General features: G+C 34.3%; 2 protein-coding genes across 6 annotated transcripts in view; one reads left to right on the top strand and one right to left on the bottom strand.

Annotated features, from left to right (window-relative positions):
• The window catches only part of LOC117102692, a 7,428-nt gene extending 2,401 nt beyond the window's left edge, over positions 1-5,027 (top strand). The window contains exons 1-2 of one of the 2 annotated variants that reach the window (XM_033243075.1): positions 1,987-2,282; positions 2,657-5,027. In XM_033243075.1, coding sequence (XP_033098966.1) covers positions 2,024-2,282; positions 2,657-2,961 — 564 coding nt within the window. In that variant the 5' untranslated portion in view covers positions 1,987-2,023 and the 3' untranslated portion in view covers positions 2,962-5,027. Of the gene's footprint in view, positions 1-1,986; positions 2,283-2,656 lie in introns of those variants that run through there. The other variant, XM_033243076.1, reaches the window with a different exon arrangement.
• Positions 5,028-5,319: 292 nt separating this feature from the next.
• The window catches only part of LOC117102690 (fibronectin type-III domain-containing protein 3A-like), a 77,862-nt gene continuing 65,132 nt past the window's right edge, over positions 5,320-18,049 (bottom strand). For all 4 annotated transcript variants that reach the window (XM_033243071.1, XM_033243072.1, XM_033243073.1 and 1 more), the window contains 11 exons: positions 17,724-17,862; positions 15,092-15,157; positions 14,146-14,264; positions 13,585-13,690; positions 12,965-13,146; positions 11,049-11,240; positions 9,854-10,185; positions 8,836-9,042; positions 8,554-8,720; positions 7,505-7,614; positions 5,320-6,327 (listed from right to left, as the gene is read on the bottom strand). In XM_033243071.1, coding sequence (XP_033098962.1) covers positions 6,025-6,327; positions 7,505-7,614; positions 8,554-8,720; positions 8,836-9,042; positions 9,854-10,185; positions 11,049-11,240; positions 12,965-13,146; positions 13,585-13,690; positions 14,146-14,264; positions 15,092-15,157; positions 17,724-17,862 — 1,923 coding nt within the window. In that variant the 3' untranslated portion in view covers positions 5,320-6,024. The remainder of the gene's footprint in view (positions 6,328-7,504; positions 7,615-8,553; positions 8,721-8,835; positions 9,043-9,853; positions 10,186-11,048; positions 11,241-12,964; positions 13,147-13,584; positions 13,691-14,145; positions 14,265-15,091; positions 15,158-17,723; positions 17,863-18,049) is intronic.

The raw sequence follows: 18,049 nt of genomic DNA, 5'->3' as shown, positions 1-18,049 counted from the left end.
TTTGCGATTGAAAAAGATTACTGATGATACATGATGTCAACATGAAATTTATTAAGAAGGAATAGACCAAATCGGCAGCTTGGGTCACGTGACTTATAGTGGGTATTAAGGTTTGTTTACATCTATCAAGATCGCGAGACAACAGTGCATTCAATATGGCTTCGCCCTGTTGTTGATATAAGTCACATCATAGATGTTGCAAGTGATTTACCAAATTGTGTTCCAAAAGTGCTGCAAAATTAAATTTTCAAACACTTATCAGTTTCGTTTGGCAAGGCTCTAGTGGATAGTGGGAATAAAGCCTGAAGTTTTTCAAGGAAAGGTACGGTACCTTCATGACATGCATATGGCTCCAATGGAGTCGTCGCCGGTTGAGGTACTTTTTAGGTCAAGGTCAAGTCAAGAATTATTCATGGCAAATGCTATCGCAGCATGAAAAAAAAAGCGAATCTCCATTCGTTGCAAGAGTATTATTTTACAGTAACTTATTTTAAATCCAAAATTAAATCATAGGATGTTTGTAGTTACTGCTGAGGATATAACAAATATTATTATACATACTGGCATTGGGATGTATGTGCCATACCAACCACGCTTATTATCACCAGCCTGTTTCTTAGACCAAGTTTGGTTGAGCAATCAGTACTGTTAAGGGTTATTTTCTACTTTATTACCTACTAGACTATAGAGATTTATACAGTCGAGGCATAACCACTCCCTCCCTGCTCTGGGCCCTGCTCAAGATACGGTACCTCCACGACATGCATAAAGCTCCAGTGGAGTCGTCGCCTGCTGAGGTACTTTTTAGGCCTAGGTCTGAGACAAGAATATTATTTATGGCAAATGCTATCGCTGCATGAAAAAAAAAATGAATCTCCCCATTTGTTGATTATTTTACAGTTATTTCAAATCCAAAATTAAATCATAGGATGTTTGTAGTTACTGCCGAGGATAATGATCATCATATGACATAAATATTATTATTACGTACTGGCATGAGGTTGTACCATACCAACCAGGCCTATTATCACCAGCCTGTTTCCTAGACCAAGTTCGGTTGAGCAATCAGTACCTTTAAGGGTTATTTTCTATGTTATTACCTACTTGACTACAGAGATATATAGAGTCGAGGCATAACAACTCCTTCCCTGCTCTGTGCCACTTCACAGTGCAGCCTAGGCCTATACATGTACATATGTAGCCTACACTATCAGCATTCCAGAGCCTAAATAAAATGCACAGAGATTGCCAAAGTAATTATAAGTCACTATTTCAAAAAAACAAAAAACACATAGGATTACTGCCTTACTTTACTTTGGGTCGCTGGCTGTCTAAAAAACATCATAACTCTCTCAATATACTATGTTCAATGAGCGCACTGTGGTTTACGATGTGGATGATTACATTTAGTACCCACTATATGTCACGTGACCAGTAATAGCTGGAGGCGCCTATTCGGTCTATTGAAGTTGGTAAAAAAAATGTCTTGAAAATGGTAGCCCGTAATGTACAAAAATGGTATAAACACTACAGCATCTACAGTAGGCCTGGACCTAAGCAACTTAATAAAAATTATGTTAGTCTTGTATGTAATGCAAGAAATTGATTGTAAAATACATGTTTATACAATAAGATCCGAAAAGTATATGGTTAATATTATCCGAGAATCTACTTGATCAAATTACGAACGCCTATTGATGGCACACACCATGATTGTCACCAAGGTCATTGCATATCAAACAACCATGTTATTTTTACTTCATCTACAACACAACATATACTATAGCAGTGATAAATACATTTTCATTTCATTATATTCATTTTCATTAATTATAGTAAAGTTTTTTTTAAATATCTTCTCCAATGCAGATGTTTTAAGTAATGAATTGCTTATTATTTTGTGGTCAAGCTTGGTTACTAAAGAATTATGGTAATATACAGTAAATAGCAGGATATTTATCTTTGTTGTCATGCTTTTTTAGGTTATGTGGATGACGCTGTCATTGCGACGGTGTCGGAGGAAATGGACGTCAGCTGGAGAAGCTTTGGTGTCTGTTTGGGACTTCCATGGTCAAAGGTCAATAAGTTTTTTGCTGATGAACAACAGACAGAACAGGCTATCGTCAGTATGTTGACGTATTGGAGGGACAGCCTTGATAGAGATAGACATCAACTGAAAGTACTGTGCATTGCTCTGAGAGAACATGGTAATGTGCGTCTAGCTGGAGAGTTATACCAGGGTGATCTTGATGATGAAACTACGCCCATTGCGATACATATTGGTAAGGCTGTAGTGAGGAAAGTCTTAAAATTGGGGAACCTCTACTGTATGGGGCTAAGATACTAACTATGACACCAATTTACAAAACTAATACATGTAGCCAATACCAACCTGCTCTTTTCCAAAGACTGTAACTGTGTTCTTCAACATATTGCACATGGGACCCACTGCTCATCTGCACATTGCACTATTGTGATTTGCATTCATCCCCAGCTGAAGCACACAAAGAGCAGATTTGGAATTGAATCAGGATTTTGAAGGTCTGAAAGGTTCACCACATTTCAGCGTATATACATTTTGCTACTATCAGTTCAGCCAACGGAGCAAAGTAGCTTTCTCAAAAACTATTGTTGAATGTCTTATTTTTTGTTTCAGGCCACTTGGCAGATGTCGACATGCTGTTCATTGCCAAACATTTGTGCATTGATTGGACAACCCTAGGCATCATTCTTGGTTTTAAGCGATCTGAATTAAAGCAAATTGAGCTATGCTTTCGATTCTCGGTGGTTGAAGCCAGTATTGAAATGCTGGTGAAGTGGCGGGAAAAGCACGAAGCTAATGTAAACCACCTTGCAATGATGGATGATGCTCTAGAACAACTTGAAAGAGAAGATATAAGGCAGGAGCTCCAGACATACTACCAACAAAGATATCAACAGCAAAATATTCATCAAATATAAGTGTTGGGAAAGTTACAGTTATAGGCATTGACTGTTAATAATATGCCTTCAATTAACAGTGTAGATAAAGTTAATTATGGAATTATCAAATCCTGTCTACTACATGTATTATATTTTAAATTGTTCATAAACTTACGTACCACATAATTCTTGTCATATTTTTATTGTTATATTGACAAAATGAATGAAGTTATAGAGTACTACAGTGTTATGTCACAATACCACGCGATACTTCTCCGTTCAACCGATGCCATTTTCTCTATTCACGAACAACTGATCCCAATTTCTAACGTAATAATTAAGAAGTTGTATCTTAATTTTTCTTTGTAAATGTGAATTGATGATTAAATGTGTGTACAATAACTAATGTAATGCAAGCTTTTTGTGTTTTTAGTACATTTTGATGGTAAATTATTAGGTTTTAAAAATCTTCACCACCTTAGGATGTTGAAGAGTTAATTTTGACAATTAAAATTAGATGCTTCTTTCTCTTGCAGAAGTCTGGAGACATTGTAGAGATGAGCTAAGTTTATGAAAATCATTAAAGCCTTTGACACCATATGGAGGATGAATAAAACAAACAATAATGTGAATAGGAAGCAAGAACAAATTTGGATATGTGGGAGTGAAAACATTTGGTTCAAAATGTGGAAACTAATAATCCAATATAAATGGTTTTATTTAACCCTTGGCACCAATTTTTGAGAAATTTTGATTTACAATCTGCTTTTGAAAGCATACAGTACATACTAAAAAAAGAAAGTATATAGTCCTGTCTTATACTAAAGCACTTAACCCTCCAGAAGTCCTTCCATTTATGAGAGACCGTTCTCCCAAGCCTCACCACCCATGAATATTGTTGCTAAGGTCCCAATAGTCCCACATACTCATACACTTGTGTATTTGAGACTCACTTATGCCCAAACCTATTTAATAACAAGTTCCGACTGGTCAGTATAATTTCATTTTGGCCACATCTTAAGAAAAAATATATCCCCAATCAGGAATTCAATAGGAACATCAGCATCAAAAAGTATACATTTCTTCTTTGGAATTTTGAAAACAGTTTTACCAATGAGGAAATATATACTTTTAAAAAGAAAAACAAGTGAAACACAGATACTGAGTCATTTTAACCAGATAAAATACTGTATGTAAAAAGTTAAAATATTATTTATAAGTTGTTTTGACTAATAGCTGGAGATTAGGACCTGGAATGTTCTTCATGTAAATTCTTTTTAGAAAACTATAAGCAGTAATTTGTATGTATATCAATAACAACTTAAACTTAACACATGGAAGAGAAGCTTATGTATGCCCATATATAGTCATGATATGCTTAAATATGGTCATAATGTGATGTCATCAAGATCATATTTAGGCATGTCATATGCTTTTGATTGTCTGGACAGCGAGTTACAAGAAATCTGCAGAGAAAATAACTTTGCAAAAAATTTCCCATCTGTATAAACCTTTCTTATAGAACCTTTCATGATGTTGTCTCAATAAGATAAATATAATTATAATATATACTGTATTATTTTTATTTGACCAATCTGAGTTACGAATAGCTGGCCAGTAGTAAAGCCAGAATGATTGCACACACAACTAAGACCACCACAAAAATTAAGATCATTAATTCGTCAGGCATCGGTTGACGTTGAGATTCTTAAACATCCTTGACATCAGCATTCTCCTGTTGGCTGAGGTGAAGTGGTTTTAAAATGCCTATTCCAGAAAGCCTATTCTAAACCATTAAGATTATGAAGTCATTCAGGCGTAATAAACGGTAAACAACATCATGAAGGCACCACCTGGTGTTGTGACGACACAACTGTGGTACTCTATGTGAAGGAAACAGATACTCATTTGCATATTAAAAATGTAGGAAAGCGACTACTGCTATAGAAGGCAGTAGTCACAAAAAGTTATGTACTGTATGTAAAGTAGATAGGCCCTACTTCTTGTTGCAAAAAATGTATGTATATTCTTCTGTATATAATTACTATTGCATTTCATTAAAATGAATACAGAATCTTAAGTGTAATAAAACCAGTCAGCAAGTATTTTCTGATTAAATATGTTTTTATTGACCAAATTTTATGATTCAACAAAATTAAAGTAGTCTTTTCAATGATTAGGATCATTATCGATAACATTAGCCCATAGCAACCACGAACAAAAAATAGCCCATAGCAACCACGAGCAGAGAGAAAGAAGACTGATTACATTGCATTATAAAATATTACGCACAGATAAAAGGCGTATCATGTCCCACATTAAGTCAAAAAAGCCCAAGCACAAAGGTCATAGTTCAGATTTATAAATAGAACAAGTACAGACCGAGAGAAATTCACACTGAAATACATTTTTTTTAATGGATATATTTATTTTTGGAATTTCTTGAATGATATATTGACTGCAAGTTGGTAAGTATAATTTCATTTTGGCCACATCTTAAAAAAAAAATATATCCCCAATCAGGAATTCAATAGGAACATCAGCATCCAAAAAGTACACATTTCTTCTTTGGAATTTTGAAAACAGTTTTACCAATGAGGAAATATATACTTAAAAAAAAAACAAGTGAAACACAAATACTGAGTCATTTTAACCAGATAAAATATGCAAAAAGTTAAAATATTATCTATAACTTGTTTTGACTAATAGCTGGAGATTAGGACCTGGAACGTTCTTCGTGTAAATTCTCTTTAGAAAACTATAAGCAACAATTTGTATGTATATCAATAACAACTTAAACTTAACACATGGAAGAGAAGCTTATGTATGCCCATATATAGTCATGATATGCTTAAATATGGTCATAATGTGATGTCATTAAGATCATATTTAGGCATGTCATATACTTTTGATTGTCTGGACAGCGAGTTACAAGATGTCATGTGGTTGGGCAAGAAATCTGCTGAGAAAATAACTTTGCAAAAAATTTCCCAATCTGTATAAACCTTTCTTATAGAACCTTTCATGATGATGTCCTAAAAAGATAAATATAATTATAATATATACTGTATAATTTTTAAATTTTTATTTGACCAATCTGAGTTACGAATAGCTGGCCAGCAGTAAAGCCAGAATGATTGCACACACAACTAAGACCACCACGAAAATTAAGATCATCAATTCGTCAGGCATCGGTTGACGTTGAGATTCTTCAACATCCTTGATGTCAGCATTGTATGATCCTGTTGGCTGAGGTGAAGTGGTAAAGGTTGTCCCGGGGCTGAATGGACCAATCAGCTCGGTTGAATCATCAGCTGGCAGTCGGACAGCGCATACACGTACTCGATATTCTGTGTTTGGTGTCAGATTAATTAGTGTAAATTTGGTATCTGGACCTTGGTAAACCTATAAAATAAATTGTTTTTAATTTAAAAAATTGAGTCCATCAATATGTTTGTCATATATTTTGTAATTAAATACAAACATTGCTACACGCAACGCCAAAGTAGTAAAAGACAATTTGCAACCTCTGTTACTAGCACGTCCTAGAGGTCTGTTATTTACCGAAATGCAAGAAGATATCACTGGTACATTATATACTATCTAGGAGAATATCCTTGGTCCAATTTGTTAAAGTTTAGTTCTGTCGTTTGTTTGTTTGTTTGTTTGTTTGAAACGGGTATTAGGAATGTTGATCAGGATTTCAAACTCTCTAATTACCATATTTTTGTTCTACCAACTGAAGTAATGACGCCAATCTAAAACATTCCTTTGAAGTTCCTGTTGAAACAACTTTCTCAAGGTGTTGTATACATGTTGTAAAATGGAGCAGCTTGCGTAGCGCCCTCAATTTTGTTTGGGAAAAATTTAAATAGTAGATCACTCTAAACCAGATCACGATGCATAAATTGAAGTAAGTTAAATTCATAATGTGATATTTAGAGATAATTTAATTGTTATATTATGATTCTTTGATTCAATGATACATGCTTTAGAGTTTGCAATGACCTAATTAGAATTAATCCTTGTTTTAAGTCTTTAATTATCATGTTAAAGTTAAGCACTATATTACATACTGTAGTAATGTTATGCATAAACGTGAACGGACAGGGGGTGAGACACAAGTCCTGCCAGAGTTGACCTTTGACTTTTATAGGCTAAGTATAGGATGATCCTACGAATACATATTCATGTATCAATGTGGGCTTTGTTAATTATCATCTTGTCATATGTTTAACTATATAATAAAACCATTGTGAGATGGGTGAAACAGAACATAAAACTGACTACGTTTCATATATTATTATTTATGTAATGTATGTTTACATTACTTGTTAGAATGCTTTCAACTCCAGAGGGCCTCACATTGAGTGAGAAGGTAAACTTTCCCCTAAAGATTAACTTGTGTCATGTTCTAAAAACGTGCAATTGCCCCATAATTAGTTTTCTAATCATTGAGGCAGTATATACCTTCGTTTAACCCAGGGGGAGTACAGAGTATGCCCCCGGGATCACTGAGTCTAGACAAGAATCTGCGGAATAATATTTAGATAACAACTTCAATATCGTGGTTATTACTTACCTTAGTATAATCGTTCTCTAGATGGTAATAGATTTTGTCTTCTTGTAATGGCGATATTTCTTGCCATTGTACTTCACAACTTACTGGAGTTATATTAATTACCTTTGGAGCTTTAAAAAAAAAGAAAAAAAATAAGCTGGAATAAGCAATACAAAAATACTATGTAATATGAAAGAGATATTAATCAGGAAACTTGACCTATTATTGAAGATGATGACGCATAACAACAGTAGTTATTCAATTATTCATTCATTCACTCACTCATTCATCCATTTGTTCATTCACTTATTCAGTCATTTGTTTTTTTGTTTTGTTTTTTAATCATATTTATAGAGGGTGACCTTTCCAGTGTTGTTCCTAGAAGGTTGGCCGATATTCAAGGCCTTCATATATAAATGAAATAATGGGGAGTGGAGTTGTTTTCAGTAAGGAGAAAAATTCCTGCAGTCAGAGGAATAGAACCCAGGACCCTGGGATTAGAAGGCAAGCATCTTAAACAATGAGCTATTCAATTCCCCTCCGGGGTTCATATACTCATTTCATCCATCGATCCATCAATCAACTAGTTCTTCAAATTGATTGATTGATTTATTTATTTATTGAACATTTAATAAATAGGCCTATATAAATTTACTTTTATTCACCAAAAATTAAAGAATAAAATTCATTAATTCATCATCAACTAAGGTGATCCATAATTTATAAACAAATATGAAACTCAGCAATTATATGAAGTCTGAGCCTACGTGGCCAATACAGTGTACTGTTTTAACATTTTTTTTGTACTAGTGTATTAGAATCTCATGGAACTAATTATTCTCACACTGGCGAGTAAGAAAAAATCTCATGGAATAAAACCTTTCTCTTGTTAATTAATTATGTTTGCAAGTTCTCAATTGTTTCGCCAGAAGTGTACTTGTCATTGGTATCACTACAGGCGGCAAAATACAATTAGATGAGTTAGGAAAGCTCATTAAACCTGGTCTACCCATAAGTGGCTTCCCCCAACTTGGGACCTCTGGGATTTAAAACCATATTCTCATACTTACATTTCATTGTCCCTGGAGGCGCTTTGCCAGTTGCAAATTTATACACCTCTGAGTAAGGACCATCGCCTGAGTCATTACTAGAATATATTCGAAAGCGATACTCGGTCTGTTCTGTTAATTTCGAAACTTTATAATTCATATTAGGACCACTGTAAACAGGGCCAAACCTGAGTGAAAAAAAATAAGCAAAAATACAAATAAGTTCATGCAAATATTATGAAATATTTGTAATTTAATATTTAAATATAATTATAAAAAAAGAAATATATAGTTTTTTTTTACCTTCCTCTCTTATCTTCCATTTCTAATGAATATTGATTATTTTCTAGGCTGGGCCTGGAATTGTCACCCCATTTGAGCTTCAAGCTCTGATGACCATACAGCACACACTCAAGCTTGGGAGGATCAGGAGGTAGCGGAAGAGTCTGGGCCTTCAACAATGTACTAAAGGGACCTTCTCCTATATCATTCACCGCTCTTATACGTATCCTGCAAAAGAATATGTAAAAATGTATTTAATCATTGATGTTAAATGTTATTTATTTGGTATTTATACAGCGCCTTTCCTTTAGGTTACAAAATGCTATGTTTTCCCTGGCCATTGGGTCAACATGCCTAAATGCTGCTGCCATATTGGGGCAGTAGCAGGCAAAACCCCACCAGGTACCCATTTATATACTCCTGAGTGGAAGGAAGCAATGCAGATTAAGTGCCTTGCTCAAGGACACAAGCGAAGTATAAAAAAGGGATAAAAACCCTGACATTGAGGATGGATACCAAACTGTTCCCGCCGCATCAAAACCTTTTCCGTAGTGAAGGATATGCAACTATGGTCTACTGGTTTAAGTGCACACTGTTAACATCTTGAAAAATACATTGAAGGTAGAAAAAAATCTTATATACTGTCTAAACCTATAAATCAATGTCAAATTATGGATATGCACTGATGTTAGAAAAGAATATTATTTGTAATTAGAATTACAGTAGCTGGTCAAGTTTTGCCTGTTTCTGCACCAATATGGCAGCAACATTTAAACACAAAATTGGGTTATATTTATACAAAAAAAAATATAAAAATAGTGAGCTTGCAGGCCTAGGTAGGCTATAAACATTGAGCTTTGGGGCATACGACCCACTTGAAAAACAAGAAAGGCTTAAATAGAGCGAAGTCTTCCAAATAAAAAATGCTGAAATTAGGGCTGGTTACCAGTGTTGAGCATCTAGAATTACAATTGTATTCAAGAATCATAATGTGAGCTTGTATTTCTACTCAACCAATGATGAGCCATGCCACACATACCTGTACTTAGTATCTGGTTCAAGATCTTCAATACAGTATTCATTTACATTTCCCAGGTGTAGTGCTGGCCCATCACCGATATAAATATTATAAGCTATAATCTCACAACCGTAATTTTTAGGTTCGGTCCACGAGACAGTTAAAAAGTCACATGAGTAGTCCACAAGCTGAAGATTTGACACTGGAGCAGGCACAGAGGGTGGGGTGGTGATTGATGCAACAGCACTGAAGGGCCCTGAACCAGCCTGATTGATTGCTTGCACACGGAACTGGTATTCAGACGCTGGTAGAAGATTACGGACTTCACAACTACATTGGTCACCACAATAAACCTGGAAAAATATAATTGTTTAAGATATAAGATTTCAAGGCCAAATAAAAAAACATAAAATTGCTGTTCCTTACTTCATCTCAGCCTCTTACGATTAATGCCACAAGCCAATAAACAAAATTGCAATAAGCAGTGAATGCATACCTAAGTGTGGACCAAGTCCTGTATACAAATATATGATGTGGCTACCTTCCATAGACACGTCATTCTGTATATATTGAAAGGGGGGGGGGGAAGGTGGGGATAACAATAAGTCAGAAGGGATTGAATTTTTTATTTTACTCTGAGGGATGTACCCAAGGTGGCATTTCCAGAAAAACCTTCATTCACTGCTTTTATGACCAGTTTTTAATATTACTTTATACAGATTATCGTTGTCATGCTGTAAAAACAAGAGGTTCTAGCCAAAGATGAAGGTGCGCTGCAGCATAGGGTTGCCATGGGCCACAACATAATTAGCGTCAGGCCTCACTTTGCCACCAGTGCTGTATATAAATAAAAAGGACGTCGTCTCTTTGGTAGCTATTTTTGTCATGGGAAAAATGAGCCTCATCCCCTCATTATACTTTTATATTTCGCCTTAAAGTGACCCTTTCCTTGATTCTTGTTTTTGCTTCAATAGTTAATGTTAAATTCCCTTGTAAATTCACATGCAAAATGTTGCAGCTGCTAACCTCTTGTATGGAACTTGGAAGGGATTGTCTTTCTGTAATCCCCACAGAGAGGTTGACAGTTGGGCTGCCAAAACATGGTGGTTGTTTTATTGGGCCGGAAATACAGTGATTAAAGTACTCTTGGCTTATGTCTACACGTCTGCAACTTTATCTAGGCCTATCATCATACACTTGTGACTGTGAAACTCACCATGGAAAATACATTTTGTTCACAAGCTTTTTCTAACCGATATTCTGTAATCTCTGCTCCATTGCAATATGGCTTTTCCCACGATGCCCACACCGTTGTTGATAGTAACCTTGTCTCTATACGTAGCTCTGTGGGAGGTTCAGGGGGCCCACAACCGGTCCGAACTTCTAACGGATCGGAGAAGTGACCATTCTGGAAAAGATAAAAGCAGGCTATTAAATCGAGTTTTGACCTCCTTTATTTATTGTTTATCAATGAATTCTCACTAGCTTCACTACAATAATTCTTATTATCATTTGCATTTGCAGAATTTTGTTACCTTCTACTTAGCGAATTAAACTGAAAGAGCACTAAATTTGATACCATAAAGTAGAACCAATGGGCTTAAATTCGAGAAGAAGCCCATCTCAAATTGAAGCCCCCTCTTTAGTTTTCAAAATTAGCATAGCCTTCTTTTCGAGATACAGTAGTACAGTACATACACTATACATGAATTTCGAAGAAGCAAAATAAATTTAAAACATGCTTGGTTTATGCAATAGTTTAGGTGAATTAATGCCAGTTAATACACTCCATGATAGATTGATGTTACCAGGAAGATGTAAAAATAATCATTATTTTATTTATTTATAACAATATAATAATAATTTTTTACATCTCCCTGATGTTACAGTGGCCCTATTTATTGTTTTTCATTTTGAAAAGAAGCCCTTCTTTACTTTGCAAAAGCAGGCTCGAAAAGAAGCCCATCCAAAATTCACAAAAAATGAAGCCCAGGGCTTTATTTTGAGGTTTTACTGTATATATGCTAGGTATAGAGGAGGCCAAATTTACTGTGAAGGAAAGGGTATGGTGCATGAAATGCTACACCAGTATTAAAATTTGCCATAATATACTTATAACCTATTAAAAAATTAACACTGCTAATATTTAAAGCACCCTGGCTTTCAGTCGCAAGTGAGATACTAAAACAGCTGTAATACTATTTTAGTCATTTTTAACATGGCCTTGACACAAACATGATATTTATTGTATTAAAACAGGTGAAGTTCCTTTTAAAATTGATATTACACATTACTTACTGTATGTAGATATGCTTAAGTTATATTAGCTATATTTATAATTCTGAACTATTACAGCTAATAGTAATATAGCTAAATTAATTTGTATGGTAAGTCATTTGTTATTTTTACATATTTTTCCCATGATGCAAATCAAGTATGTGTTTGAATGAAACTAATTCATTGATGAAGTGAGTTTGTGTTTAATTTCCTCATGATGGCCATATTGGTTAAACATTTCATTCTTTATTACAACATCAACCAGAATTCCTGATGAATTTTTAATTAAAATGAATAACCAATATTGCTTCTCTCAGCATATTTTTATATGGTTAGTGAACCACATGGCAAGTTTAGAATTCTGAGTGTGATAATGACTGCTAGAGACATGCTAACGTTGCACAATTTTGTAAACCAGATACGTGATATATTGAAACATGAAGAAAAAGAAACAGGCACTCCAGAGTTATTTCAACTTATTATTGGACACATAAATTCAGCAAATAATAATAATAATAATTTGCGATTTGTATAGCGTCTCCTGTTGAGCCAACCTCAAGGGACTACACAACAACAAAAGGAAATGGACAAGAATGACACCATGAACCTATACTCCCAAAACCAACATCGCTCAATTTATCGGCAATTTTATTCTACATTGAAACATTTTCATGGCATCAAAACTCTTCTATATTCCTGTAAAGTTCCTCAGCCACGATCAGAAGAAACAAAGAGAAACAAGTATTTCTCAGTACAAGCAACAAAATTTCATGTTGCTTTGTTGCGACAAGCACAATAAAAATTATCTTATCTTATCCGCCAGCCACTGAATCACCATGACTGATTGATACTTACTCCGACTTTGTTGAAGGCACGTAACTTGAAGGTGTAGCATCGTCCTGGTAGCAGACCGTTGACTGTGCAATCCAGGCACGTGGCTGGTCCCACGTGTACTTCTTTGGCAATATCGTTATCAGCTGATGTCATCTCTATTGAGTATTCCGTGATGGCACTACCGCCATCATATGCTGGTGGTCCTACAAAAAAAAAAAAAAATAATGGACATATTAACATTTACTTTCACACAACAAAAATCAAGAAAAAAACATTTATAAGATTAAATACAAAGAGCATTACAATTATCAGTAATTGAGATAAAAAATTTACAGATGGTTTACAATCAATAAATTTGTCAGCAGGAATGTTATTCTATTTGATAAAATACAAGAATGGCATTACTAAACTTTTTTCTCATTCTAATTTGTATTTGAATGCAAATCAAAATAATTAAATTGTTTTTTAATATTTAAATTACATTATCACTTAAACGTTGTTACATTGTTATTCCAAATCTGCATATTAATTTCTATATGTCTACAACAGTTTTATAGAGCAGAAATTATTTGAGCAATTTGATAATTGTGGGTTGATGAAAAACTGTTAAGACAAGAAATAGGTAAGAATAGGTAACTTACCCCATCGAAGATTCAAAAGGTTGGCTTTGGGTCGCCCGTGAACTCGCGGTTGAAAGCATTTTCCAGGACAGATAGCAGGTGTGGTGAAAGTAGATACATCAGAGGGCTGAAATGAGAATAACAATATTTTGTAAAGGCAATGAATGTTACATTTCTTAGTTAATGAACAGATTTTTGATATGACTTTGGAAGTCATCAGGGCGCCTGTGTTACCAGACACATGGCAGTGATGGATTGTTCGGTTCTTTCGCAAGGGCTTCAATCTCTGTTCCCTCATGTAACAACATGTTGGATAATAAAATTACTCTGACATGTCAAAAGTACTCAATTTTTTTCAGTTCCAAAATAAACATATAAATTTAATAATTTATTTTAGGATAAAATATTTGAAAATATACAGGATAGATATATGTCAACGTGTACAATATGGTCAAAAGCTGTGCAAGTCAAGATATGGCAGAAAATTAATTATTATTTAAAATAGTATATAAAGACATAATACTCATTGAATAGTACATAAATAATAATTATTCAATATGAGAATTAAATTATATCACTTACCGGACTAATGCCAGCAATACTTTGGCAAGAGACGCGTAACTGGTACGTTCCTCCAGGTCGTAGATGATTTAAAGTCTTCTCCCTATCTGGTCCACTATAGTATGAAACCCAGTTCTCATCTATAATAATAAGTGAAATTGGAGGGAAAACATGGAAGATTTGGTATTAATCCATGTAAACTGCTCCAAAGTTCAAAGCTGCTAATATTATTATATATTGTGGCATGATTTAAATGATGGAATAGAGTGGTACCGGTAATACAAATTATTTTGCAATAAAATATTGACGTGTGTTTTATAAGAATATCTAGTTATATTATATATATATATATATATATAGATCCCCTCTCCCCATGGCTGTACATTTTTTTTAATTAATTAATTTTTTCCCAAGATGATAATTTTGATGAAAATAATAGTTTTACCATTGTAAACAAATTGTCTGCTATACTGTTAACTAATTAACCCTTTCCCAGCGTGTCAATCAAATTTAAAATCGACCAATCGGAGTACAAACGGCGCACATGTTCACATATGTTTACGCTGTCGTTTTGTGGGACCTTAGCAACAATATCCAAGGGGCGGGGCTTAGTGGAATGCTCCATTAATCTTTGTCACCAAGTTAATCATGTAAACAGATAATTATTATAAGATGTTATCATTCAAACCATATGCCAGAGTGAATACCATATGTTGGGAGAATGTACTTTATTTACATGAAAACATTTTTATCAAGGTAATTAGTGTCAATGTTAACATCTGGGAAAAATATTATTAGTACCATTGCCTTGGTTCACTAACAGTACATTTTACCTTTTAGATATTTTTTATTGTACATCATTGTAATTCCCTCAATTCAATTTCATTGTTTACTTTCTAAATATTATATCAAGCTTATAAATTCTATTCCTCAACCAGTTCTATGTAATATAAACAAACTTGTATACCTTGGCACTCTGAGATTTCTAAATAGTACTTGGTTACGGTAGCACCGCCATTGTCCCTTGGAGGGTCTAAATGACAATGAGAAAATAGAATATAATAATATATATAATAAAAAACTTTTACAGAGATTTTACACAATTCTTACTCACTATAACGCATTTAAACCGATTCTACCCCGATACTCTCCAATTCCACACCCCTTCAAAGATCAGACAAAAGTTTTTTGCTCTTTAGGCAACCTTTGACCTTTAGTCCATTCTCTCATCTCACCAACATTACTCTTATTCACCGGATATTTTTTTCCTCCCCCTTCAGGGATGAACGACTTGTTCACTGCATTCAGTTCAACCGCCTCCTCGTACTTGACCTAGCTACTTGTAATCTCAAACCCAATCAAACATGCATTATCCACGAGTTGAGGGTTATGTTTTTTTTTTGTACATAGGTCATTTCTATTATCAACATTATATGGTTATATTTCTGTGTCATTTAAATGTCATTAAGTAGACAATATTCATTGACAGTTTTTTTTACATCATTAATGAAGTTCGTTTTAGATTATGTACATGAGGGTAACTGTACTCTTTGTGGTTTAGATGCTTGCTAAAATCCTGTCAAAACCAGGTTTTTTTATTATGAATAAAACAGCTCTACTTCCTAATCAATCAGTCCGTCAATTAATCAATCAGTATATAGTAGTTTATCCTTGGTGGTTTAGATGCTTGCCAAAATCCTGTCTTCATAATCGATCAATCAATCAATCAATAAATAAATCATCTAGAATTTGTATGGAGGCAAAATCTATTGTAAGCAATGTTCGGTACATAGTGCTCATAATTAAACTAGGTGTATACAGCATCAATTCCAAAGCTGCAATTTACTCACTGCTGCATGAATATGATACCGAAAGAAGTCATACTAAATTATTAAACTGAATACAATGGTTATAAATTATTCATCCCATTTATTTTTTACATCCAATTTCAAATGAGTGATCCATGAGTAAGGAATATCTACTAAACCTTGAGATCCTCAATACGCTTAAGAAATTTTTTTTGTAGGGGAGAAATAGAGTTGGTTTTTGGCATTTTTGTCAGAATTGAACTTAAGACTAGGATTAAAGGACCTCACCTACTATGCCACATCACTCCTCCAAGTGATTGTTTAATATCAATATTGAATATTTCAAAATTTTGGAATATGATACTGGAATCTACCCTTTTCAGGCCTCCATGGCACATGTCCAAGGCACAGTATAAGTGTCTTCAGAGCCCAATTGTTCTTTGAAATTCAACACAAGGTGTAAGAGATGAGAGCTGTTGTTTGATTGGTCAGACAAGGACTGGCCTAACGCCAGATAATGCCAAATCACCCCATGATAGGAAGTCAAGTCTGGCTACGTGTCCATTATTTCTAACCAATGTTTATATAATGTTCATTCCTCTTCTTGAAGATGGCACAGGTTACTTTAAGATGTTTATTTTGGCCTCGGTAAGCAAGGCGCAATTTATAATAGTAAGGACAATGTGACTCATTTATGATATAAAAAGCACATTACAAAATATTGTATTAGCTCACAATATACTTGTAATATTTATTTTTGATTACATGTAATTTTTGAATATATGATAAGACAATGAAGCTGACATGTTTCAAAAACCTAACACCCTGTCCAGACTATCAAATTGTATTTGATGAAAAAAGCTACATGCTTAAATATGGTCATGACATCACATCATGACCATATATAGGCACATCATGACTATATATGGGCACATCATGACTATATATAGGCACATCATGACTATATATGGGCATACACCAGTTTTTTTTTGTCAAAGAAAATGTGATAGTGTGGAAAGAACAGGTTACAGCTCAAAGAGCTTGTCACACCTTCACACCTGCCATTAGGTATGAAGTCACTTGATCCACCCACGTTCCTATTTACAAAGGAATATTACTTCAGTGGTTAGTGAATGCAGAATGGTGAACATATGCCTGGGACATCATAAGAGAGTGGAAGCGGATAAAACCATTTAAATATTTGATTGTTTGTTTACCGGCATGGCATGTTTTGTGGTTTAAGTTGAAGTATATGTTCTAACAGTAATTTTGTGTGGTAATGTTTTGATTGCTCAAACACTTTTGATACTTGTGCATATAAGCTTGCAAATACGGATAAGTTTTCATTCCTGATGATGACATAATTAATGTCGAAATATTGAATCCCGACACGATGGCGTGCATTTCGATACTTGGAGTATGTATTATACTATCTTATCTGAGATTAATCAGTGAACCTTTCAGTTTTTGTACATACTTCTTTAGGTGAATAATGTTTGAATGGCAAGCAGAAATTAATGACCAATGTTTCCTCACTGAATCAAGGTAAATAACATGGTGGTAGCCAGGATATTTAAATTTTCAACAGAAATAGATGGATGAATGAATGTTGACTCAACAAGAATTATGACACACTATCGTAAGTCTAACTTACTCCACGATACTGAAAAGTAATTAGTATCGTGTTTGCTTTTGAGTACATTAGCCTCACATTTGTGCATCGATTTAGGTGGCAAATAAATGCTGGGCCCAACAAAAATTATGACACAACTGTATGAGACTGTAACTTACCCCATGACACTTTGAAGTAATCTGAATGCAGTTTGCCCTTAAGTGTCGGCTTAGGTGGTGCTTGTGGGCTATCTGGTTTTGTCCTAAATGCAACAATTTCACTTGGGCAACTATCTCCCTGATCATTATTAGCTAATAACTGAAAATTAAAAAAAAAATACCGAATTTAATTAGTTTAATAATTAATCATAAGCTTTTGGTATACCATGTTGTAGCATGCTACTTTGCTAAACTCAATGGTGGTATTTGGTTCTGAAAATACCTTCAAGACTTGTTTTAATCAGTTTGTTAAACTAGAGTATTGCACTTAATCTATTTGCCAGAAT

Source organism: Anneissia japonica, unplaced genomic scaffold (genome assembly GCF_011630105.1).
Source record: "Anneissia japonica isolate Jap-2015-1 unplaced genomic scaffold, ASM1163010v1 scaffold287759_len370742_cov166, whole genome shotgun sequence".
Taxonomy (NCBI): Eukaryota; Metazoa; Echinodermata; class Crinoidea; order Comatulida; family Comatulidae; genus Anneissia; species Anneissia japonica.
Note: the sequence above shows the minus strand (reverse complement) of the source record. Positions and strands in the feature narration are given on the sequence as shown.